At 47.5% G+C, this 26,862-nt stretch overlaps 1 protein-coding gene across 8 annotated transcripts in view; it reads left to right on the forward strand.

Moving 5' to 3' along the window:
• Positions 1 to 26,862, forward strand: part of LOC135261780 (focal adhesion kinase 1) — a 134,384-nt gene that overhangs the window by 65,212 nt on the left and 42,310 nt on the right. For all 8 annotated transcript variants that reach the window (XM_064348398.1, XM_064348395.1, XM_064348397.1 and 5 more), the window contains 9 exons: positions 1,456 to 1,622; positions 11,344 to 11,431; positions 13,969 to 14,048; positions 14,446 to 14,508; positions 17,697 to 17,751; positions 20,910 to 21,050; positions 21,569 to 21,646; positions 25,089 to 25,196; positions 26,654 to 26,771. In XM_064348398.1, coding sequence (XP_064204468.1) covers positions 1,456 to 1,622; positions 11,344 to 11,431; positions 13,969 to 14,048; positions 14,446 to 14,508; positions 17,697 to 17,751; positions 20,910 to 21,050; positions 21,569 to 21,646; positions 25,089 to 25,196; positions 26,654 to 26,771 — 898 coding nt within the window. The remainder of the gene's footprint in view (positions 1 to 1,455; positions 1,623 to 11,343; positions 11,432 to 13,968; positions 14,049 to 14,445; positions 14,509 to 17,696; positions 17,752 to 20,909; positions 21,051 to 21,568; positions 21,647 to 25,088; positions 25,197 to 26,653; positions 26,772 to 26,862) is intronic.

Raw genomic sequence — 26,862 nt, forward strand, 5'->3', positions numbered from 1 at the left:
TGAACTACTGTTTATTCCACCTACCTTAAACCACCCTGCTGTCGGCTGTGGAGAAAATGAGGTCACTCCGAAACCTTTAGGGCCTCTCCATGAATATGAATCCATAAATATGCAATAGCTGCTCAGTGATTTGGCTGGAGCGTCACAGTAAATCTTTCCTTGAACGCGTTCGCCCATAGAACAGCCGTCAGGCAGTACACCACAGAGATAGCGTTTCAAATGCAGCGTGAATGCTGAACCACGCTTGTTCGGGGAATCGTTGTGCGGTCGCACCATTAAAGGAAACGGAGCGGTAAGGGAACGGAATGGAACGTGGCGGTTTGTTTGGAGGCTGTGCGACGTGGCACTGCCGTTGAGTGACACTCAGCAGGCCGGCTGCTTGGGAGGTGAGCGTGGAGAGCGGGCCGGTCAGGGTTACGCGCCGAGCGCTCAGCGGCTCGGCGGGAAATGAAACGCTGCGATTGCGGAGAGACTGGAAGCGCGGAGCAGTGGTGTGAGTCAGAAACGGGCCCCGCGGCAAATTTGGCCCGTGCCCCCGCTGGTTTTGCCGTCCCCGCCGCCGCCCTTGATCACATCCTGTTCCCGTAATCCCACCAAAGCAAGCCCAGCACCGTCGGGGGGGACGGTGAAGCCTCTCCCACTGACAGTGGAATGACTCTGCCCCCCCCCCCCTTATGTGGCCCCTCCTCCGAAGTGCTGCAGCCTGCATTCTAGAGGCTTTTACGCATTACTGCGCTCGATCTGTGTGCCTGACGCTGTGCTTGAACCAACTGCTGTGGCCCTGTCATGAGAAACCCAGGGAGAGTGCTTGGTTGGACAGCAGCAGTGTGTCAGCGCTGTTAAGAGCCCTCTGGGAATCGTAGTGTGCTTGGAATGTCATTTCCCTGAGGTCCGTGTACAAGGGCCTGTGTTTTTCCAGGAAATTCCTCTTGAATACCAGCAAAACTCTGTCTGTGAAACTCGAGCAGAAGTACCCCACAGAATCCATCCTTGGAGCTGCAGTTTTCTATCTGTGTGTGGCCAATAGGAGCTGTTTTCTTCAGAGGCATATTGCACTGAAGCTAAATTAGCCAATGCCCAGAAGGGAAGGTATAACTGTGCAGGGAGAGAGCATAGTGTGACTGTGCAGGTAGAGATCAGAGTGTGACTGTGCAGGGAGAGAGCAGAGTGTTACTGTGCAGGTAGAGAGCAGAGTGTGACTGTGCTGGGAGAGAGCAGAGTGTAACTGTGCAGGTAGAGAGCAGAGTGTGACTGTGCTGGGAGAGAGCAGAGTGTTACTGTGCAGGTAGAGAGCAGAGTGTGACTGTGCTGGGAGAGAGCAGAGTGTTACTGTGCAGGTAGAGAGCAGAGTGTGACTGTGCAGGTAGAGAGCAGAGTGTGACTGTGCAGGTAGAGAGCAGAGTGTAACTGTGCTGGGAGAGAGCAGAGTGTGACTGTGCTCCTATGCTGTCACAGGGGATCATCCAGAAGATCGTGGACATTCACAAAGTGAAGTGTGTGTCCTGCTTTGGGCTCCGCCTCAGCCACCTGCAGTCAGAGGAGATTCACTGGCTCCACCCGGACATGGGCGTGTCCCACGTGAGGGAGAAGTACGAGCTCAACCACCCGCAGGAGGAGTGGAGGTAAGCTGCCTGTCACAGACCCCAACACGTTCCCCCTTTCCTCATCCCCATCGCCACTTACCAGCTAGCGTGAAAACCCTACAGACTTTTAGCATCCTTAAAGGTAGTGCTTGAGGTGGATTCTCCTGAGAGAAAGAGAGCAGAGATCCACCCCATGTTTCAGTCTTTATGCCATATAGACCTTCTCCCTCAAGTAATGCCGTGTCACTCCCCCTCTCATCTCCCTCCCCTGGTCACCTATGTCAGCGCACATCAAATTCAGAACCTTGGTGCTAGCCTATCACCAGCCAGGATCCCTCCCCCAGTGCGCACCTGCTCTTATAGGTCATGTCTCCGGTCTGTTCCGCCCCCCCGGTAGTGTCCTCTTCTTTCCCTTTAGGACTTCCTTTAGGGATAATGTAATAGGAATAGCTGTATAAGGGTAGGTCATTGGTATCGTGGTATTTCATATTTTTGCTGTATTAATTGCTAGTTTGTTCAGTTAATTTTACACGTATTGATTAATAAATAGGCCTTTAGTGCCTTCTTGGAGATGACATGTATTTCCTGAGAATAACTAGATAAGAGTGTCTGAGAGATTGTAATGTCATGTAACGTAACGCTGACTAGTATGCAGCTGCCAGACGGTGAAGTATTTCAGACATCAGGGTTAGGGGGCGTTTAGCTGTAAGCTTCTTGCTTCCGAGGGTGAGAACAGTTGCCTGCCATGTTGTCTTGAATTGAAAAAAATATGCTGCCTGCCCTGCAGACAAGGAAGCGAGGCAGAAGCCCATCGTTGTCATGGAGACTCGCGCGGCAGCCCCCGGCGCTGTGGCAACGGGTCGGCCGCACGGGGAACCGGCAGGGCTTTAGCTCTCGCTCTCTGAGCCCGGCGGACCGCATCGTCCGGCCCAACCGACCGGCAGGGCTTAGCGCCACGCCGCTCCCGCCTCAGGGAGCGTACCAGACGTGGCGGTGGCGCGCAGCCGGTGCGAATTTCCCTGGCGTCCGCCGCGGTGCAGATGGCGCTCCGGCTCCTCCCGGCCCTTTTGTTCCGAACGGCGGGCTAGCGGAGCGGCGGGGCGGGGTCGCCATGCCCGCTCACCTCGCTAACGCGCTCTTTCGCCGGCTCTCGGACCCCCGGCCCTCGCTCACAGGAGCCCGCGGGGAGGGGAGCAGCTGTCTGAGCTTTACGCGCGGGGAGCCCTTTGAAACACCATCAGAAACAGATGCACGGCTCCCCCTGCTTATTATTCATCATCTTTCCCCCGCTTTCTTTGGACGGCGGCGGAGAACGCCCCCGAACGGGCCGGCACGCGACCCGACTCTTTCTCTCCTGCCGCTGGGGGAGCGGGCTTCTTACGGCAGATTAGCGCGGCTGAGAGAGATATACTGATAGCGCTGGGCTTTCTGCATTGGTCATTTGTTCCTGAGAGAAAGCCCAGAGCGCCCGTCTGCGGTCTCGCATTTTTTGCAGCCGTCGCATTTCCGCGGTTACGGCGACGGCACGGGCCCGAAAAATGGAGGAGTGTGTTGTGTTTGCGCGTGGGGGGGCGCGCGTGCGTGAGGGTTGCGGGTTTTCTGCCGCTAGAATTTGCGGACGGTCTCATTGCGCTTTAGACGCGGCAAGGTCTGCGCTCGGCTTGTCCTGGTTCAAAACGGGCCTTCGTGTGAGCACACGCTGTTCCACTGTTTCTCGTTTGTCTGCCTCTCTCTCTCTCCCTCCCTTTCTCCCTCGCCTCCGTCCCCCACCTGAGCCCAGAGCTTTTGCCATTAATGAAATGTATGTTCTTTCCTTTCCCTTCATTCCAAACCCCATGTGTTCATTGAACAGAACAGGGCTCTGTGTTCACAGGAGTTCCGCCACCTCAGCCAATCGCTGAAGGCTTTGGAGGACGATAACGAGCGTTTGAGGCCCGGTGTAATCAAACTGATCGATTTTGCCGAGAACGGACTGGGATTTTAAATGATTTTATTTTGTTCATAACAACAGTATGAGATACAAAAAATATCAGTTGTGAGCCTTAATCGATTTATTCACAAGCCTGTTAGCTTATGTGAACAGTGGGGCTGCTGGGTGGCTCATTCTGTTAAGACACTATTTTGGTGCATGGACGGGCAACAGTTTATCTGGATCTGAGTTTCATCGCTCGCTGCCGAACCCTGCTGGTCGATAAGGCTCCCGGAGTCTTCCTTGTGAAGCTGCAGGGGTTGCAGAATGAGCATGGCTGTATGTGATTGGCCATTCCAAACTTGGGAGAAAATCGGGTGGGAAAGCATACAGAAGAAATGTATACATGAACAGTTGCAGTGAAGGAGGACACCATTGAATATCTGTAGGACTGAAATACGTGTTGCTTACATTTCACGTGAACAATTTCCTGGAAGGCATGTCCCCGTTTAGGATATTTTGATCATATTCTGTAAACTCTGAGAAAAATGGCTGCTGCTCTCTTTAATAGAATTCATTCGCCCCATCCAAGTGTAGGCCGGAGGCTGTTATGGTACTGTCATAATAATTGTATTCGCCATGTTCAGTAATTTGGCATTCAGCATTATCTGCATACTTTTTGCTGTTTTACTTGGAGAAATTCTTGCATCAGTCTTTTGTGTGTGTGGTGAAATTTGCTTGGTGAGTGTTCTTATGAGCTTCCGGCCCTCACATTTTCATTGATCCTTATGTGCAATTCTGTATTTCCTGTCTCATTCATGCATAATAGAGTGTCTGCAGTGTGTAGCCAGCTAAAGTATTTGCTGCACTTATTTCAAGCAGCTTTTGTGGTGTACAGAATTCATATTGATCTCACTGGAGATTGGGTTGAGCCAGGGTCCCATAAATTCAGTTAATTTGTGGGCAATTAGTGAGTAACAAACTAAAGTTAAGATATTTTTCCATTTCTACAGTATGTGCAATACCACAAAAAGATGAGGTTTACTTACTGTAATAATCTTAGACACGACTTTCCTCTAAATAGCCTCCTTTATTAAACAAATTATTGGTGGTGATGGAGGGGTGGGAGGAAGGTGGAGGAGTGCTTAAATTAAGTGAAATCTTATCTACCTTTTTTTTAAAAAAAACACAGCTAGCCTAATACCATTGGTATTACCCGTTGTGTAAGTAAAATAGGCTCTAAAGTTACAAGAAATTTGGCAGAAGAAGAAGAAATTTATATGTGGGCGGCCAAGTAAACATAGTTAGGCATGAAGGTTATTCCCAGCCAGAAATTGCCAAGAAGCCTAAGGTGCAGTGTTCAGTACACACTCGGAAGGGTCCAGCTGATGGGCAGTAATGTTAACAGAAGAAGACCAGGAAGAAGAAGGATAACATCAGTGGCAGAACATAAATATCTTGTGGTGTCTCGCAAAACAAACCGCCGTAAAATTCCACCGCGACTACAGTGGGCCAAGCACTATGACCTCTGGACCAAGAAAGATTGAGAAAAGGCATGTACACATCCTTTTAGACCAGTAGATCGATTGCTGTTTCACTGTAGTCAGGGAACCTGGTTTCTCTCTCTAGTTGCAGTGAGTTCTCCTGTAGTTGTGGTGCAGTTTTATGACAATTTCTTCTGTTCAACCAGGGGTTCCCAAACTTTGTCCTGGGGGTGCCCTGTGTAGGCTGATTTTTGTTTCGAATTTTAACAAGCTGTTATTTTTTCTTAATTAGGTGCTTTTCATGTTTAGAGGGATTATTTCCCTTCTTAAGCCACATTATGTCAGAAACAGCTATGCATGCCATAAAGAACATTGTGCTTATTGTGTTGCAAATAATTACATAAAAGGAGTAAAACTTAAAAATGAATCACTAAGATGAATCAGTAGGCTCCTAAGTGATGAACGTGTGAACACGTGGCCAAAAAACTAACCACTTTGGTAGATAATGCAGAATTCAACGACAAAACAAATGATAAGTCAAACCTGCATTGTGCTAATAAGTTTAAGGAAATTTTTTTGAAAGAAATTAAATACCTGCTCAACAACCTAATTAGGAACCTATTGATTTACCTGATTGTCTTTAATTTGATCCAGAAAAGTTACCTCTTACAATGTAATTACACAGTAATTGTTTGCAGTATAGCACAATAAGCACAATGTAGCACAAACAACATGGTGATTTTATTCTTCATGGAATGCAAAGCTATTTCAGACATAATGTGGCTTAAGAGGGTAAATAATCCCTTTGAGCATGAAAGGCAGTTAATTAAGAACAATTTGTAGCTTGTTAAAATTATGGTATTGTGATTGTGGTTAGAACGAAACCCAGCCTACACAGGGGGGCCCCAGGACCACTGTGCTAGCCAACACAAGACATTTGTCTTCTGGCTCTTGACCTTCCTGGTCTTCTCCTGTTAACATCACTGCCCATCAGCTGGACCCTTCTGAGTGTGTACTGAACACTGCACCTGGATTTCTCAAGCTTCTTTGCAATTTCTCACTGGGAATAACCTTGCCACAACATGTTTACTTGGCCCCTCACATATAAGCCTAACTCCTTCTTCTTTGCCATATTTCTTGCAACGTTAGCGCCTGCTTTACTTGCACTACAGGTTAAAGGTATTAGGCTACCTGTAGTTTAAAAAAACCTAAGGTAGACAAGATTTTACTCAATGTAACTACCCCTCCACTTCCCTCCCACCCCTCCACCTCCCACGTTGCAAAATGATTGGATAGATTTCCAATAATCTGTTTGACAGTAATTAAAGCCAAAGCAGGCTATTTTGTGGGAAGTTGTGTGTAAGATAATTTTTGAAGCAAAACTTTCTGATCTTTCAGAGTTATTGTGGGTTGAAAAAAAATGTTTATAGTTGGTGTGTTATTCAATAAATGTGCATATATTAACTGCATTTGAAAAAAATATATATATAAAACACCACAGATGGCCTAATATTTTTGTCCTGTACTGCATATATATATATATAAGGACCTTGGAGAGCAGATTGGTTTTACCTTTTCTAAACGTGGATCGTCCAGCGGTCGACTAAGGGAAGACCGAAGAGGGAGAAAAACTCTCTCTCGGGAGGGTGAGCTCTCTCATTAGCGCTGGGAAGAGCAGTGGGAACTGCAGTGACAGTGCTAAAATGGCAGACTCTGCTGCTTGTGGGGTTTCAGCTCTGAGCAGCCCTCATGTTCACGTGCTTATTGTGATGCTGGGCTGGTTCTGGGTTTGTCTGGAGCCACTCTCTATTCAGGCACTCACTCTGTGTGCACAACCGCACTCACAGGAATAAAGGTACAGTGGAGCTGCATTTCTGTTCTTTAGGGAACAAATTTCACTAGTTTACCCTGAAAGTATAATAATGTTCTATTTGGGTCTTAATAAATACCTTTTAAAAGCAAAAAAAGGTTCAAATGAATTATGTATTGCTGGCTAGGGGTACCGTTTTATGCACCTATTGAGTACCACCCCAGTGACAAGTGCTTGTTCCTTTTAGACACTTTTTCATCCCTTTATTTTATGAGTGTTGGTGGTGGACCAAACAAGCACATGACCCGTGAATCGGTTAGAGCCGGTATGTTAAAAGCAAGCTTCCCCGGTGCCCCTTTGCCAGTCTCTTTTGTCTGGCTGCTCAGTGGGCCACAAAGACGCTTCTTTCAGAGGGACCTCAGAAGTGGTTTGTGATTTGAAAAGAGCAGTTTGGCAAAGCACACATGCGTTACGTAAACAAGCACACGCTGAGTCCGTCGCTTAACGCGTCCTGGTGACGTTCCAGCGTTCAGCGCACTGAGTCACCCAGCGGTGTGGTTGCAGCGTCACCCAGGGTGGGAGGCACTTGGACTCGTTGTGCTTAAGCGCGTAGTCCCCAAGTAATCCGACCGCAGCAGAAGCACCGTTGCTGAGTGTTGGGTTTCACTGTGCGCTTGTGGGTCTTTATATATCGTTATCAATCGTCGTCATCAATCACTTTTATCAAAACACAAAGTGAATTAGGCTTCATGTGTTCCCAAGAAAGATATTGTTGTAAATTAAAACTAAGATGAAACCTAGGTATGAAAGAAACATTAACGTAAACTGAAATTAAATAAAATTAGCGAACCCACTCGTCATAATGACAAGAAGTGAACTGGAATAGTAAATTGTTGAATGATGTACTTGTAAAAACATTGCTAACAACGTGAAGAAATAAATGTTGTGTCATTTCCATATGTGCTTATAGACTGCTGGGGAAAAACACAGATACTAAATGAACAGGGGTGTGAGGAATCTGATTCTTCTAAATATGTAGTTTCTGAATCAGGTGTGTTTCACATTGCTGTGTTATACAGATTGTTGCTGTATAATTATTACATGGACAGCAAAAAATATTCAGGGTAATACAAATCTCCATGCAAATCTTATTCTCCTGCAAAATCAAAGTATTCAAACTAAGTATAAGTAGGGTGAAATGGAGTGTCAGAGTGACAATCACGTGAGTTTCATGAGTTACAAGGCATTCACCCTTGTAATTGTGGCTGGTGTTTATCTACCTGACAGTATCAACATGTATCTTTTAATTGTCCAACTGGGGATTTCGAAACACCCATGGGAAGGTAGCAATGTGTTGATTTTGTATGTTGTCCTTGAAAGTTAAGAAATAGTTCTTGGAAAAAGTGCTCGTAAGTCCTTGGATTTCTTTTAGGGGTGCAGGTATGAACTGGCATACTTAGTTTCTGTATGTATCTATTGAGTCTCTCAGTTCTAAATGTAAAATTTAATTTTAAAACAAGTTTAAAACCTGAAAGTTTAAAAGCCTCAATTAAATCACCAGAGTCTCCTTTTACTAAGCTTGAAGTGGTTAAGCATCTTAAGTCTTTCCTCATAGCTTTTATCTTTCATAACAGGAATACATTTTGTTGCTCTTCTTTGAACTTTTTCCAGAGCCTCTATATTCTTCTTGTAGTATGGTCCCCAGAACTGCACACAATACTCCAAGTGTGGTCTTACAAGTATTGTATAAGATAAGTATAACTTACTTGGATTTATACTCTTTGGCTATATATCCCCACATCCTGTTGGCCTTTTTTTTTACTGCGACAGCACAGTGCCTAGAACCAGAAAGGCTTTGATCAATCATTACTCCCAAGTCTTTTACAAACTGAGCACATTTCAGTTTTGTTCCTCCCATAAAGTTATCCTGCCTAATGTTTTTATTTCCCACATGCAGAACTTTACATTTGGCTATGTTACATTTCATTTGCCAGGTTTCCGCCCACTTCTGGATTATTTATTTAAATTTTCTTGGATTACTTTAGTAGCTTCCAAACTATTAGCTGGGCCTCCCAGTTCTGTATCATCTGCAAATTTGACTAATGTACTTTCTATGTCCCTGTCGAGGTCATTGATATAAATGAGGAAGATCAGTGGTCCCAGCACTGACCCTTGTGGGACTCCACTTGTAACAGCTCCCTGCTCAGATAATATATCTCCTACTACTCTTTGTGTTCTACCCTGTAGAAAGTTTCGAATCCACTCGGAAATACGTCCTCCAATTCCTAATGTCTTCATTTTACTAACAAGTCTCTCATGTGGTACCTTATCAAATGCATTTTGAAAATCTAAGTAGATAATATCATATGCCTATCATACATAAGCACAGTTAATGATTAAATCTGATCCTGCGCATGTTGCAACCCGTTGACTGTGGTGGTTGTTGCGCATGCAGTCTGCACCAGCTGCATATGAAGCACACACTGTTAGTGCAGTAACTGCTCAGCTCAGACACGGCGGGTGGCAGAACGCTTTTCGATGGACAGCGTGATCCCACCTGCTCCTCCAACTGACTGAGCACACTAGAGTGACGAGACAAGTCTCTGCATGTGATTGGGCATTCCCTATAGGGGAAACTTGAGGTGTTAAAAAGAAGCATCATATATTTATCGATCTGTTTCAAGAAGTGACATCACTTTTGCTTGTGCAGTAAGCACCTGAACAGGTTACAAATTAGATTAATTGCATTCAGTGAAAATTTTAGAATGAATAAAATTAAATGGAAATAAACTCTTGGTAAAAAGTTCCTTACAACAGTCCTTTATAAAATGACAATTTACTCTGATAAATAAGCGTTTTCTTTGGTTTGCCTTTACAGCAGCTCTGCAGTGGTTGCCCGCTGGTTAACTAATGTTGTGTTTTTTGAGTAAAGTGAGAGACACCATGTGGGAATACTAGTGCTGGCTGCTTCCTCATCTACAGGTATCTCAGTTCCCTGTGGTTCAGTTTTCCTTGAACACTGTAGTTACAGAACTCACAGTTGCGTAGGGTCTTTTCCAGTTCTAGGCTCGAAAAACTTTCCATTCTTCTATGAGGGATGCCTTCATTTTATAGCCCTTATATATATTATTTCTGTTTCATCTTGGCTTTGTTCCAGGGCTGGGTTCTTGCTGAGTGGTCATTAGGGTGAGGGTTGCCAGGTGAGCAGTGCTAATGTGTGATATCAGCATGAGTCTGGGACAGGGGAAAGGGTTTTATTTTTGGGGGAGGGCAGGGGGCATCCTCTCGAGGCCTGACACTCTACCCCCACCTCTGACCCCCCAGGCCCCCCAGCTGCTGCTCCTGGGGGGTCAGAGTATCTCTGGAGGCATCTCCCCACAGCACTAAAACTCTTCGTTTCATCATTCAGTGTCGGCAGTGTGGACTTCTGCCAGCGCAACCAGAGCTTTTTTATCCTCCGCTACACACAAAATGGGGCCGGAGTCTCTGCTAATGAGACCCAGGCGTATTCGATGTGACCGGTCACCTTGAGAGCTTAACCTGCTCGCTCAGCCTTGGGTTCTCTCGACTATGATCTTAATGGGCTCTTTTACAGTCAGATCGGAGCTCTGTACGCGCCATACGTTGACCTCCGTATTAGCGGGTCATTCAGGTTGCCGAGGTTACGCTCAGAAGGGAGCCGTTTGAACCGTAGACGAGCCTCTCGCGTTCTCTGATTGGCTGTGTGCGAACGGAAAGTTCTGAATCGGCTCATTGGCTGCCACGCAGAGCAGGAGACAGATGGCCGGAGAAAGGCGACACGCAGCAGCTCTCTCTGAGCGCATATGATCCCAGACGGGTTGCTCATCACAGTCTTCGCTTTGTTTTCTCTGGCGCGGTTTTATTTCTCGACATCTTGTCACTGGACCTTTCTCTTCGTGATATAGTGGCCGGGAGCAGACAGGCGTCTGGCGGCGGCGGGTCTTAACCGCGCGCTGACCATATTGTTTCCGCTTTCATCGGTTCGTACGTTGCCGCCTGTTCCCATGGTAACTCACTTTTAGTGCTATAAGGGCCTTTTGACTATGCACCTCCCTCTGTCCGGTGGGGGGGGCAGATGTAGGAAAGGGCCCCCTCACACTCAGAGTAAGAACGTGAGCGGTATGGGTCCCAGCTGAGGCTCGCAGTGTTGAAATTGTGGACTTCGGGAAGTCTGCTAGACCGGAACAGCTCTTCCTGGTCTCTGTTCTCTTCATTTAAAGCTATGCTTGAGTCATGTTTTGTGGGCGGGATGTTTGGGGCTAGGTGCTATTGTACGCTATGTACTATTGCACTAGAATAAGTCACTCTGGATAAGGGTCTGCTGAATGAGTGAATGTAGTGTAGTAAAGAGCTGTGATCTGTGCTACTGAGTCCTCATGCTCTATCAGTGAGGTAGCATTAGCGCGGTTTAGCTGATCATATTTAACAGTTTCCATAGGGAATGTACAGGATAGCGCTCGGCTAATTGCTAACTTGCCTCAACAGCACTTTCCCTCCGCGTCATCCACGTTAACGCCCGTCCCCTTTCTCTTCCAGGTATGAGCTGAGGATCCGATACCTGCCGAAAGGGTTCATGAACCAGTTTGCCGAGGACAAGCCCACGCTAAACTACTTTTACCAGCAGGTGAGCGCGAGACGCAGGAACGCTCTCTCTAACAGAGGGCCTCTGAGAAACCCGGCGCGTCAGCTCTTCCCCCGCGCGCCTTCGTCTTCATCTCACTGAAAACCGACCTGGAAGCGAGGGAGGGAAATCTAATTCCAGCCCATCTGCTGCGCTACGGACAATTCTCCTCGGAATTTTCTTTCTTCCTCTCATTCGGCTGGACAGGAGCGTGCATACTGGCAGAAACCAGTATGATACCCTCCTTAGAACTGTTTCCCCCCCCCCCTGTAGGGGACATGAGTCTCCGGTCAAGAACCATATATTCTACTGTGCTGAAACCCACACTACAAAGGACATTCAGTTGAAATAAAATAAATATTATTTTAGAAAATATTTTCCCTGCAACACTTTTTTGTCATCCAAGACACTTGCATTAATATCAAAAGCATTAAAATACTTAAAGGACCATACCAGTACTTTGTTTCTGCCGGGTTGCAGGAGGATATGAAGTTCACTAACATGAAATACAGAATTCAAGAGGAAAGCCATCAAATATTAAAGTCACATTCAGCTAGCAGATCACATCTAAAAGGGAAATCAAAGGTGTAAATCAAATGACAAACCCTGACAGCTGGCCCGCTCACGGAGGCTGATTTCATTTAGAGCTCTTTACGCACTTCTTTCTCAGCTAGGCTGGTCGATTGTACCAACACAGCAGCAGCAATGACTTGTTAAGCACGGACACAGCCACGATGAGCATTCCATTGACAGTACAATGATGCGTTCACACATACGGTTAGCATTCAGATGTCTTTGTGCTCAGAATGTGATCCTTTAGCATGAAAAAGCCAGTAAAGAGGAGGCAGTTAAATTGTACCTCTCTGTGCCATGGACCAGCAAACCCATTCTGTAGCAGACGCAGTCTGTGTTGAAAGTGCTGTAGTCGGCACTCCTTCAGACTTACACTCCAGTGGCTCCTTTGAAATGAAGGCATAGGTGGAAATCACAGATTTTTGTGATTTTTGTAGTCACAGGAGAAGGTGGCAGGAATCCCGTACAGGACAGGGCTGGAGTGCAGTTTGCGAAACCGTGAGGCCTGTAGTGTCTTTACATCAGACAGAGGCCCATACCACTCTGAAAGTGTGTGTGTGTGTGTTTCACCCACCCATGCGTGTGTGTGAGAGAGTGTGAGAGGAGCGAGTGTGTGTGTTTTTCTCCCATGCCTATGTGTGTGTTTTTGTGTGAATATGGGACTTTGTCTGTGTGAGAGAGAGTGAGAGGATGCTGTGTGTGCGCACATGCGCCTGTGTGTGTGTGCAAAGGGGACTGTGCTCTTCAGCAGAATGGGGGTAAAGGGCTGACACACTTTTTCAGACGGATTGGGGCTGATGTGTGTCTCACGCCGTCTCGGGGCGGGGCTAAATAGGTCAGCGGCTCCTTTCTGCACGTGCTCACATGAGGCTCTCCCAGCCCTGCTCCTGAGCTGCCCGCTCCTGAGCTGCCCATTCCAGCGCCTTCTGCCCAGCCGAGAGCATGCCGGCGCTGCCTGGCGGGTCAGCCGGCGGACTCTCAGCCTCGGAAGAGCTGCACACGCCTGGCCACGGCCAATCAGAGCCAGGCACGAACAGAGCCCTTAACGATGAAAGAAAATGCACCTGCATGATGATGCGCTAAAGCTGTGTCAGAAACTCATGAATTTTTGTGAGCCGTAAGGTTGGCGGTCTGTATTTATGGTAGCGGACAGAAGGAGAGTTGGCCATTGTTTACCCCGAAGGCGCCATTTCAGAGCTGTCCTCTCAAAGCCCACGGTCCGCCGCCATGTGTTTCTCGGGCCCCCAGTTTAACGAGCGGGAGCTGGCCCCTGCCGCGGTTCGGGACCGTCGCGGTCTGCATCTCAATGAGCCGCCGCGGCCTCGCAGGGCTCTGCGCCGGTCTGCTGCACCCGCGTCTCCCAGACGAGCACCGCTGAGGCTGATCTGCAGCCGGAATCACCCCAGGGTGTGCTGAGCCCAGCAGCATTCCGCTGGCCTATAAATCCTCCGCACACAAATCCGTCAGCCGGTGATTTTTAACCGTGACCCGGTCGATTCGAACGCACGGCTTTTTTGAGACCCTCCAAACGAAAGAATTTGCTGACGGGCAGAAAAGGGAGAAAATCTTTTCGCCATGTCAGAGCCTGGATAACTCGGTAATATGGGTGCTTATCCTGATTCCTGCCGTTCTGTGCACTAGAATGATGGGAAAGTTCAGCAGACAGGAATTTCAGTCGATCACAGAGCACGGAGCTCAGAGATGGATGGAATGGTCTGCGGAATGGCCAAATTGAGTCGAATTGAAGAAAGAGATTATCTTCCGCCAAAGATGGATGGACTCCTTGGGTGGGGGGAGTAAGTGTGTGTGTCTGTGAGTGTGTGGGTGTGTGCGGGTGTGTGTGTGTGCGAGTGTCACATGGATTGTTGTTCATTATGTTCTTCACCCTGTTCCCTTAAGGTGGAAATGACATTTTTGGGGTTAAATAGAGAAGTTCTATTATTCCTGATTGTGATGTCTTTTTCCAGGTTAAAAGTGACTACATGTTAGAAATGGCAGATCAGGTGGAGCAGGATATAGCACTGAAGCTGGGCTGCCTGGAGATCCGGTGAGTTGATATGAGTGTGTGAATGGATGGATGGATATGGATGTGAATGGATAACTACCGCTTCATCTCACATTCCAAATGCCATGAGATTATTATCTGAAGAGGTGATCTGTACTTAATCATGCGTTCATCATTTTAGTTACTGAAAGTTTTAAGTGAACGGTTTTGGTTCTGTGCTGGACAGTTCACAGATAGTCATTTCACAGGTAGTGTCTGTACATGCAGTCACGTGTCACATTCGTATTTCAGTCTGCAGGTAGAGCAGTCTGTCTATTTTTATATAGACTGTAGGGTTTCACTTTTGTAATTATACCTGTCATAATTGTTTTGAAGTATAGCTGCATATAGTTAAATTAGATCTCCACTAATACTGTTGTTGTTTTTTTCTTCATTACAGGAGATTTTTCAGGGAGATGCGTGGGAATGCCCTGGATAAGAAATCAAACTATGAATTGTTAGAGTAAGTCACTCTGATATTTTTATGCTATTAATGTCATAATAATTACTGTTCACAGAATTAGGTTAGCAGGACTTCAGAAACGGTGATGTAAGTCTCTATTTAGGGAAGGCAATGAGGGTCCCTGTCAAACTGTCAAAAAAAGAAAATCAGGACCTTTGACGTGGAAATAGGCATTTCTTGCTTCTTTGGAGATTGTAAACAGGAGCTCCCTTGAATTTTGGCTGAAAGAATGTCAGTAAGGGATGTGACAGATTCAGCTCCATGAGGTGTTAGTCGGATTGGTCCAGGGGATGTCATGCTAATGATGTCTGCAAATGGAACACGCTCTTTTTGAATTTATGAGCTGTAAGATTATAATGAGGCCAGCAAATAATGAGTGTCTTTTTGCCCCTTTCTGTTTTCTTTTTTAAACACTGGAGATATTTGTAAAAATTTGACTTCCCAGGAAAAAAGGGCATGTTCTTTACCAAGCTGTGAAGTTCAAGGCTATTCTCACTCTGTCCCACAGACTCTTCCAAATTCCTGCCTGCCTCATTAGCAGGGAGCCCCCCACCAAAGCCGCTCGGGCCGGGAGCTCTATCGAGGTCGCCACCATAGATGTGCCTCACATCAGGGGCCTGCTCTGGGGGGGGGGAACTCAGCGTTCGTCTTCAGGGAAATTAATGAATCTGGCCCTGAGAATTTGCCATTGACAGAATGGGGAATTAATAGTGGCTTTTTCGTGAAGCCCAAGTGGGAGGAGCTAGGCGATTACAGTGCGGCTGTGGGCGTCAGCACGGAGGCCCGGTTTTCTGTGTGCCTTGAATTTCTCTGTGGAAATGGCAGAGCAGCGAATGGCCTAACCTGAATGAAAAATGGGCTCGGTTTGTTTGGCGGCGTAGAACATTAATCTGAGCGGCAGTACACCAGTCGGCGCACCTGAGAGAAGTGCCAAAAATAGTGCTGGGAATGTCCTTTACAGGTAGAGCCGCCGTCCTCCGTTAGCGTGCATTTCAACGTCTGATTGCTAACGCTCCCAAGGACAGGATCTCAAATCATGTCTTCATTTGTTTATTTATTGATTTATTTAAAGACTTACAGTAACTGCTAGTGGAAGGCCAGTGCTGTTTTACCTCCTAATATAAGTAAAGCAGACTGTACTGTCGGAGGTTCATCCTTGTGGGCATTTAAGGGAGCGCTCGTAGTATGTGTGTCAGCCGTTGGATTAGGAGATTGGAGGGCTTAAAGGGCTGCTGACATGATGAATGGGAGGGCAGTTTACCCCTGGAAATGCTTCGGAGCGATTTTAAATCGGCAGCTTCGCATTGTTTGGCGGCCCCACGTTGATCAAGGCAGACAAAATTCAGATCGCAGGCCACGGGCCTGAGGGCAGCTCCAGCTGTCCCCTTCTCGTGTGCAGACGCTCGATGTTCCGCTGTCCGATGTGTGACTTTGTGAGCGCTAACGTAGTCTGACTCACAGGATATAGGCTGTGGGTATAAGCCTGCCACTGGCCGACTATTTCAGTCGGAATTCTCCTCCCCTTCCGCTATCTTCTTGTTACCATTTGCAGCACTGTCGCTGCATCCTGGGCCTAGTGCCGCCCAAGACGACTGTGATTGGTTTAAAGAAATACAAACAAGCCAGAGTGTTTTTTTCCCCTATACCAGAATGATAATGGGTTGAGCCAGCGCTGAAACGAAGTGTGGAGATGGGTCTGGCTATGCGAGACTAGCGCTAACGTAGCTCCAGACCAGCGAGAGCGCGAGGGAAGGCCCACCGTCCCCATGCCCACTCCCCTCCGCGGGGACGGTCGACGGCGCCTTATTTGTGAGGACAAAGCGGGTTTCTAATGAATATGCATTTTGTGCCGGTCTCCCCCAGCCCCCGCATTCCAGAGCTGTGGAGCTGCTCTTCTGCAGGCTTACACAATGGCCGGCCAGCCAGGCTTTACAAATGCTAATGTTATTTCCAGGTCAGTCAGTCACACAGTGCCCGCGCAGCCCGGCCAAAGGCTGGCGCTGGACCAGGCAAGAGCTGGAGGGGGAGGGGTACAGGGGCAGGGGGGGAGGGGAGATTCGCTCTCCAATCAGACAGTTTCCGACGCGGGCGGCGGCTAACAAGCTGACAGATGCGATGCGCTAGAGCCGGTGAGCAGGTCCGGTTACACAGGACAGGAAGGAGAGTGGTAAATTAAATTTAGCGCGCACGGTTCTGAGTCTCTGGAAGGCATATGCCTGCGCCCGACGGAGCTCTAATCCTCTGCCCGGCGTCAGGTTTGCGCATTGATCGCACCCCGATTGATCGCTGCGTCTCCAGATTGTGCGGGCTTAGTTCAGATCAAAAGGGACAAACTGTGAAAGTCTCGGAGGACATTTTATCTCATGTGACGGGAGGCTGTTATGTTGCTTACCAAGAAGGAAATTGCACGAGCATGAATATCTTTCCCCTCATTGTTACTTTCCTCAATGTACCGGGTAGCAGCGCAGTGTTAAAAATGTGTTTTAATTGCAAGTGGATTTTATTTCTCATTTTATCGGATCTTCCTTTGTAATGTTGGAAGCGAGACATACGGCATTTCCTATGAAACACACGTATTAGGCCTAGATGCTTTTTTGAAACAGCCCTGTTATCTTACAATGACTAAAAGCACCATCTTGACGGTGTCTTTTCATCACTGTGGATGGAAGCTATTGCCACTGAACACTAATGGCTGGTAGAAGAGTTGAGTTCTTTTCATCTAAATTGAAAAGTTTTTGGTTTGGTGGAGGAAATGATTTATGGGCCTTTATTTGGGCAGATGTATTCAATTTCTCTCTGTGTAAATAAATGCAAATTTAGTATCTCTCTAGTGTCCCTCTGGTGGCAGAGGGTTATCTGCCGAATGAACAAACATCCTGTTTTTCTGTCCAGTTTATGGAGAGCCTGCTCCTTACTGATCCAGCATTATTAGTTTGGCAGAAACATCCTCTTCAAAAGTCCATTTTCCCAGATCGGTGGCATGCTGGATGTTCCGCGGCGAATGGAGGGCTTGTGTGAAAGATTCAAAGGGCCGTAAATGAGGCTGCATTTCTTTAGAACACAAATGGCTGAAATCGCTGCTTTTCTCCTACTCCAGTTGCCATCTTGCTTTCCCTGATTCACATTGTGCTGTGTGCATTTCCCCCTCCCCTCCTCTTGTGATCTAACGCTCTGCTTCCTTACTGCAGGAAAGACGTGGGCTTGAGAAGATTCTTCCCCAAGAGCCTGTTGGACTCTGTGAAGGTGAGAGACGGTCATGTGCTTTGGTAAAGATGCATGGTCCTCGTGAAGGTGAGAGACGGTCATGTGCTTTGGTAAAGACGCGTGGTCCTCGTGAAGGTGAGAGACGGTCATGTGCTTTGGTAAAGATGCGTGGTCCTTGTGAAGGTGAGAGACGGTCATGTGCTTTGGTAAAGACGCGTGGTCCTCGTGAAGGTGAGAGACGGTCATGTGCTTTGGTAAAGGTGCGTGGTCCTCGTGAAGGTGAGAGACGGTCAAGTGCTTTGGTAAAGACGCGTGGTCCTCGTGAAGGTGAGAGACGGTCATGTGCTTTGGTAAAGACGCGTGGTCCTCGTGAAGGTGAGAGACGGTCATGTGCTTTGGTAAAGATGCATGGTCCTCGTGAAGGTGAGAGACGGTCATGTGCTTTGGTAAAGACGCGTGGTCCTCGTGAAGGTGAGAGACGGTCATGTGCTTTGGTAAAGACGCATGGTCCTCGTGAAGGTGAGAGACGGTCATGTGCTTTGGTAAAGATGCGTGGTCCTCGTGAAGGTGAGAGACGGTCATGTGCTTTGGTAAAGACGCATGGTCCTCGTGAAGGTGAGAGACGGTCATATGCTTTGGTAAAGGTGCGTGGTCCTCGTGAAGGTGAGAGGCGGTCATGTGCTTTGGTAAAGACGCGTGGTCCTTGTGAAGGTGAGAGACGGTCATGTGCTTTGGTAAAGACGCGTGGTCCTCGTGAAGGTGAGAGACGGTCATGTGCTTTGGTAAAGACGCGTGGTCCTCGTGAAGGTGAGAGACGGTCATGTGCTTTGGTAAAGATGGTCCTCACCGCAGACTCTAAGCCACTGCTCTCCACCGATGCTGCTGCTAGCTGAACGCGCTTCGGTGTGGTTGTGTTTGGCCCTGGAGAATACATGGCCTAGTTCTGCCTCCTACACACAGGCCAACGCAGACCCCACTGAATAACGCCTCCCGCTCTTATTCCACCTCCACTGTTCACACACTCCTCTTCTGCCGTCGCTTAGGAGTGCCAGTTATCTCATTTGCAGAGATAAAAATGTGGGAGTGTGTTGTGCCAGCGCTCTGAATGGCCACTCGTGGAAGTGATTTATAATGTCTGATAGTTTGTTAGGCTGCACACACCGCGCCTCGCAGCCTGTGCTGCTGTTACGGAGGTGTGAGGAGCAGGCTTCGCACAGCTGAGGATCGGAGACCAGAGGCCGGCCGCGATTGGGCCGCCGTGTTCGGTCGCGGTGACATATTTACGGCACACGCCGGGGCGTACCCCCCCACCCCTCCCAGCACGGACAATGAGCAGGAAGCGAAAGAAGGGGTGCGTTGAGGCGAGGGGTCCAAGGTTTGGGGCGGAGGGGGCGGGGCGCACAGATGCTGGGCAGGCGGGGGGCGCACGTGCGAGGGAGGCCAACCCTGGGGGTCACCGGTAAGCCCCGCCCCTCCAGCTCCTCTGAGGATTGGGGGGTGGAGGGGGGCGGGGTCTGTCACGCTCTTTTCACCTCGGGGGAGGGGCTCCCGCCCACCGCCCCGCTGTGAAGGCACAGGTCGGCCATCTGTGCCGGTGATGCGCAAGCGCCGCGGCAACACCGGGCACCATTACCGCCACACGCCGTCCCTCCTCCTGCCCCACCCCGGGCGACCCCTGCGGAGTTCTGATAGGGTGGCCTTTCCGCGTATCCGGGCGTTTGTGTGAAAACAAGCCGCTGGACTGTAGGTTTTGGGCCTTGCGGTGATCTTGGCGAGCAGAAATTGCTAATGCGATTATTTCAGCTACCCGCTCGAGTACGTTTGCGGGGCTCCGAACGACAGATGGGCCCGGTGGTGGAGAACTCACTGAAAGCATAATCAAATTAAGCAATAAAAAAATGATTGATGCGCCCATGCGATATTAGCATAATTAAGTCCTCCATTTACTCCGAAAGGTCTCGCTTTACAGCACCTGGGAGCCCGTATAGAAATATTGTCGCCGGAAGATTATGTGGAAATTTGCCTTTAATCGTTTTCAACGAGCCCGCTGTGCGACCCAGGCCTCCTGCGCGCCACGATACGCCCTGCCGCCGTAACAAAAAAAACCGCGAGAGGAAGGGCTCTGGCTGGCGTGCGTTCCGTGACTCTCGCTGGAATGCTTCCGTGTTCTCTGAGGAGATGGGCCCGGAGATACCGGCGGGCTTCCGCACAGGAAGGGCGGACGGCACACAGGCGCAGATTTCCCCGCGATTACGCTCCAGCGCGCGGACTCTGAACCGCAGCCCCTGTTTCAGCGCAGGGTGAACAGCCCTGAGAGCGCTCTGCCTGTGCGCCAGCTGCCTGTGCGTTTCAGGTATTTTGGACCCTGTGTCTTACGTTTTATATGTTTTATACTGTTTATGAAAGTGAAGCCCAAAGTAAAAATGAAGTTTTTATTTGATTTATCTCATGGTTATATAAAATTGCAGGTGGGGTGAAAATGCAGTCGGTAGATCAATGATGAAATCAATGATGATTTCATCTTAAATTGTTCTGTGGATTAAACCTGAACAGCGGTCTGTCGAGCATTTCCAATGCGTAGTTCCAATGTACAACCCATGGGATGCAAAGCATGGGGGCGTATAGATCTGTGGCAGCCTGGTGTGATCCAGCACATGGCCTGTACACCAGCACATGACTGATACAAGCAAATTTAACTGGGGAGTCTTCATACCGAAATCCTAACCCTAATCAGGTTTTCTGTTACAGTAGAAAGATATGCTGTTTATTCAGTTTAATCTGTGTGAAATGAGGGGAAAAGGCTAGTGTGACAGAGAGCTCCTCTCAGTGCATAGTATTCAATAAATACCATTATTGCAAAATATGGAGGGAGTGGTGCAGAGGCTGGAGAACTCACTGGATTTGTAAAGCTCTGGTCCCTGGCTGGGTTGCACAGTCTAACCCTTGGTCAGTGTGACCTGAATTGTTTTCTGTAAAATATCTTGCTGTATAAATGGTTAGTTCTACTTAAACAAACTAATTCTAACTAAAATATATTATAACTACCTAAAAGTAGCAGCTGTCTAATGTTTATGATACAGGACGCATTAGCAACTGAAATTATTTAGTTGCGGTTTTGTATGGTAAATATTGTACTAAATAGCTGATTTTGACGAAGTCCACATGTGTAACCACTCAATGTCTTCTTGTTGTTCAAGGCAAAAACCCTACGGAAGCTGATCCAGCAGACGTTCAAGCAGTTTGCCAACCTGAACGACGAACAGAGCGTCCTCAAGTTCTTCGAAATCCTGTCACCAGTTTACAGATTTGACAAGGAGTGTTTCAAATGTGCTCTGGGGGTAGGTGTTCCTAAATTAAGCGGTGGCTTAAGTTGTAGCAAAGTGTTTTTTTTAGGAAAATGAACAGCACTGTGAGCACTTTGATAAAGGCGGATGTATATTAGCGGGGTGTAAGCTGCTTTGTAGTGACACCTGCTGGACATGAGGATAATGGCAGTCTTCTGTGATTTTAGTTTCTTTTTTTTAAAATCAGCGCTTGGTTTTCTTACTCTTGAATACACACGTTTATGCCATTTCCTACCGATAAAAATGTCTAATGATCCGTGTATCCCTTATTTCCTTGTTTTGTGAATGTAGCACCATGCTGTAGATTTTCCCTTTCTGTATTTATTTGTGGTCTGAAACCTTAGCATTTCAGTCCTGGGGGTTGGGGGTCCAGCAGCATCCCTGAGCTGCTGTTCAGAAGCTCCCCCTCTCTCTGTCTGCTCCCGGCCGTAATGTGAAATTACATTATCTGTGCGGCCTCTTAGAGGACAGAGTACAGAATGGAGTCTCTAACGCTCTCCCTCTCTCTGCAGTCGAGCTGGGTTATCTCAGTGGAGCTTGCAATCGGACCTGAGGAGGGCATCAGCTACCTGACAGACAAGGGTTCAACCGTGAGTATCAGGCAGTTGTGTTTTATTTCAGTTTTGGTTTTTGCGCTCCAGTGTAGCGGTTTGAGCCCTGGACTGGGGCAGTATGTGTGGAGCTGTGTGGAGGATGCAGAGCTGGAGCGGTAATGCGGAGCAGTGGTTAGAATATCGCATCGCCCTGGAATAAGTTCAGTTGTTTTTACAGCAGTATGACTATAGGATTTCCTTTTAGCAGACCGGCTAAAATTGACACTTCCCTGCGCTTGCCCTTCGATGCCATTGGCTTGGCTCGGCACACCCCCTGTCCCGGACACGCCCTCAGGCGGCGCCTTGTACAGGCCCCGCCCCCCTGTCCCAGCTCTTTTGCCCCACCCTGGGGAAGACTGCCGCTTTCGCCCAATTAGAACGCCTTTCAGTCGGAACTGAAGTTCACTCTGTCCTCTGGGACAGATGCAGCAGAACTACATGAATATTTACATCACACAGCTCACGCTTATTAATGGAGCTGTGCTTCCAATCAGCCATAGCGATGCTTCCAATCACCCATAGCTGTGCTTCCAATCACCCGTAGCTGTGCTTCCAGTCGCCCGTAGCTGTGCTTACAATCGCCTATAGCTGTGCTTCCAATCACCCCTACCTGTGCCTCTCCCTGGCTTCAACTCACGTGCTGAAGTTTGAGTTTCTGGAGAAGAGAAGTGCTGTAACTTAACTCTTAACTCTGCAAGCAAAGGGATGGCCGAACTGCTGCATCCCTCTGAGCTGAGATGGCCATGGAAAGCCAGCTGTAGAGAAGTTTTGAAAGTTTTTCTGTTTTTTAAAGAACTAAACTCATCTTGATAAAGGTTGCAGACAGATACACTGACACTAAGTACAAAGAAAAGTGTGTGTAGGAGTACGTTCTCTGCTACTGCAAGTTCTGAACTAAGGGGATTTATCATTCTGAGACGCACAAACCTTTCAGAGCACTGCATGTTCATTTAATCTTGAATATTACAGCACACTAAAGATTCAAGAGACGCCTACATTACGTCTCATTAAAAAAAGGTGCAGAAAATATCCATAACCAGTATATAAATATGTTCAGCCACTTATCTGTGCTTTCAGTCCAAATAAGACCCTTGCCTTTATGGAGGTTGGGGTGGGGGGTGGACACTGGTCTGTACCCTCTTTTTTGTACCTTTTCTTTAAGCGCAGTTCAGCTCTTAGCGCGACGCCACAGCCGAGACGAGCGTGTTTACCGCTGGGTTTGTGGGGTTTGTGTGGAATGCTGCATTTCCCCACACACATTCCTTCCCATTCGCGGTGAGAGTCACTGAGAGTAATTTGCGTGTTTAAGTCTTCCAAGTGTTTTTGATATGAATTTAAAGGGTTTGTTTTTGCACATGGCTCAGCACAGTACAGCAAGCATGCACGCTGCATTGCTTTTTCAGAAGTATTGCTTTCTGTCAGCATTAATAAAAGGTTACAAACATTAGAAGTTATGCCAATACTCGGCTGTACCTGTATTGTCAGTCAAAGTAAATACTTGGTACTTCCTTAGATTATTATATTTGAAAGCTAGGGTCTAAAAGTTTGTATAATAACTAGACAGTTATGTACCATCCGGAAGGATGTTTATAGCAATCAATTACATGTAGCATACAAATCAGTCAGCTGGACAGTTGTGCATTTATCTATTGTTTATCTCTTTTTCGTGTAAACTACAAAATAATTAATTTAACAGCAAGAGCACCTAAATCTAGTCATACTAGCTGTTGCAGTTACCTTGTTATGCTCACAAGCATGCTGATATTGGCTGTGCCCGCTGTCTGTCACAGTTTACCGTATGGTTGAGTTTGAGAGTATTACTGTAGTTTGACTGATTTGCACATTAGAACATGTAAAAAGCATTCATGCAAATAGCATATAAACGCAAACCATCAGAATGTGCATTTGCGGTAACAGAAACCATGTTGGTGCTTATAACAAGTCAATAATTGGTAGAGATGGGATATGGATATTAAACTGCGGATAGGGTAACGCACTCCTTCAGCAACACACTAGTATGGCATTTTAACATTTGCAAACTGTGATACAAACAGTTACATTACATTACATTACAGGCATTTGGCAGACGCTCTTATCCAGAGCGACGTACAACAAAGTGTATAACCGTAACCAGGGACAAGTATGACGAAACCCCTAGAGAGAAGTACCGGTCCAAGTGCAGGGAACAACCGCATAGTTCAACTTGGACCCTGAAGGTTAAACTGATTAACACTAACACAACGAGAACGGCAACAACGCAATCTATGGAAAAAATACAAGCAGTAGTTAAGACAGTTAATGCACCTAAGTCACCTATGAAACAGTTAACACGCTTTCATTTAGCAACTCCACATGGTACACGATCTGTTGCGTGGAGCAATTCACCGGAAGTAGTTATGCGTTTCCTGAATGTTTGATTGTAAAGGAATTTTTTCTAATTAAATGTGACGTGCAGTAATTGGCTAAATGCCTGCCTGCCTTCTGCAGCTATGGACCTGTTGCTAAGAGACAAGCTTAGAGCCAGAAGAAAGGAGATTGTGTTGAAGACAGAGAAGATGGGCCTGAAATGTCTTTCTGGAACATTCACACGTTACATTATTCCAAGAGAACAAAGATCATTAAGTTCAAGGGAGGGAATACGTTTTCCAGGAATACAATCTCATGTATAATTTAAATCTGACACAAGCATATATAAGTCAGGCAACACAAACACTGTAAATAAAACATTCTTTGCCATTTCATGACAGTTTCTGCAGAAGAAAATGTGAACCAAATGTGTACTGGGGGAGGGGGGTGTAAAAGAAGTGAAGACACTGTGTGTGTGTGTGTGTGCGCGCGCGCATGAGTGTGTGTGTGACAGAAAGGAAAAGGAGTGTGTGATTGCGAGCTGTGTCCGTAAACATGTTTTTTTGGATTTCATAGATTGGGCCTGCAAACCAGATTTTTATGATTTTTATGACCTTATGATCTCATTAAAAATGTGGTACAGTTTGCTCTCTTCACTTCTTTACAATAATTCAAAACAGACAGACTGTTTTCTAAATTATACTGTTCAGCACATTCCTGCTGTGCTCAATTATGATTTTAAACTTTTGTCGCATTGGAAACATCAGTCTTAAATAGGCAAATGTGCTTAACACATTTTGCTGTTTTGACGTACTTTAGATGTGCCCTTAGTTTAATTTTCTAGCGCTGCAGTGAGGAAATGCCAGCATTATAGCGTTATATAACATGTTTTCATTTTGGCCGATACTGCTCATTTTTTAAAGTTTAATGATTTAGACTGTTCGTTAAAATTACATTTTTCCCACACTGACCGGGTAAAACGGAAAGTTTGGCTGTTGCTACATATGCTCTCGAGGCGGAACGCAACGAAGCGGCCAGGGAGGCCGGTCCGTTCCGCTCGAGTTACCGTCTCCGCCTCTGTCTCCCCGTCCAGCCGACGCACCTGGCCAACTTCAACCAGGTGCAGACCATCCAGTACTCCAGCGTCGAGGACAAGGAGCGGAAGGGCATGCTGCAGCTGAACGTGGCGGGAGCCGCGGAGGTAGGCGCCTCTCGCCTCAGATCTCCCTGAAGGGGTTTTATCGCACTCGCGCAGGAAAGCTGCTATTCACAGCCGAGCTCCGTTCCTTTATTTGAGTAACTTTTACGTAGCCTCTCTTTCGTCTCAGTTTCCAGAATCTCAAAACACGGAAGAATAGCGGAACTCTGTTCAACGTCTGGCGATGTTAAGCTCCCGCCTGTGGGTGTGCAGTTTTGTGGCTGAGCCCTCCTCATACCTCTGCTAATGTGGAGAGTGAGGGATTTATTACGTGTATCCCTACACCTGCTGAAGGCATCTTCAAAAGAATAAGCAACAGCGGACACAGCGTAGCGCGGTAGTCTGTCCTCTGACAGACATCTGCGCTGGCCATTCAGACACCAGAAAACTTAACACTGCCACGCTGCCATTGGCTGAAATAGTCCAGGACACCAAGCTATGGTCACGCCCCCCAAACATCATAAAACAGTAATGATACTGAAACATTGTTTTGGAGAAGGTTGTGCAGTGCATACTGACACAGATCTTTCCATTTAGGTTTTTTTTTTACCAGTTAACAGAACGCTGTCATTTAGTGATTGGGCCTTTTTTAAATTTCATAATATCCAAATTACTGTAGGCATTTAATTCATATTTGTTGTTCTTGGCAGCTAGCCTGATAAGCAAGTGCAGACAAACCCAGATAGATATGGTACTCCATCTGATTCCATGTGTGTGCCTGTGTATGCGAGAGAGCGGGAAGGAGAGAGAGATAGAAAGAGAGAGAGATTGAATGAAAAGACAGCGTGTCTGTCTCCATGCGTATGTGTGTGCATGTGTATTGGGGGAGGGGGGTGTTAAAGAAGTGAAGGCACTGTGTGTGGGGGGGGGGGGGGTTTGCGGGTTATGCACGTGTATGTATGTGTGTGCGTGTCTGTTTGTGCGTTTGTGCTGGGTTATGCATATGTATGTGGTTGTGGGTTTTCGCACGTGTGTGTATGCGTATGCCTGTACGTGTATGCGTGTTGTGTGTGTGTACATGTGTGTGGTGTGTTTGGATGTGCTGTGTGTGTGCGTGTGTGTGTGTGGTGTGCTGTGCTGTGGTGTGTGTGTGTGTGTGCCATGTGTGTGCGTGTGTGTGTGTGGTGTGTGTGTGTGTGCGCACGCACATGTTTGTGCGTGTATGTGTGTGTGTGCGTGTGTGTGTGTGCGCATGCGTGCGTGTGCCTGTGCCTGTGTGTGTGTGTGCGTGTGCATGTGTGCGTGTGTGTGTGCATGTGCGTGCATTTGTGTGTGTGCGTGTGCATGTGTGCGTATGAGCGTGTATGTGCATATGTGTGTGCGTGTGTGTGCCTGTGTGTGGGTGGCTGAGACAGGAGGGGGAGTGTGTGATTGCGTGCTGTCTGATGGGAGGGGGCAGCTGGGTGTTTCAGTGCAGTTGCAGGGCTGATAATGGCTCTTTGTGGACTCCCTGGTTGCAGCCTCTTACGGTGACGACGCCGTCGCTGAACACAGCAGAGAACATGGCTGACCTGATAGACGGATACTGCCGCCTGGTGAATGGAGCCTCGCAGTCCTTCATCATCCGACCTCAGAAAGGTACGCTTCGCACCCGGCCCGCGGGCTCCGTGCTGCTCACAATTTATGGCGAACACGAACGTGTGGAGCTACACTGGCAGCCTCCTTCCAG

This window comes from Anguilla rostrata, chromosome 8 (genome assembly GCF_018555375.3).
Source record: "Anguilla rostrata isolate EN2019 chromosome 8, ASM1855537v3, whole genome shotgun sequence".
Lineage (NCBI taxonomy): Eukaryota > Metazoa > Chordata > Actinopteri > Anguilliformes > Anguillidae > Anguilla > Anguilla rostrata.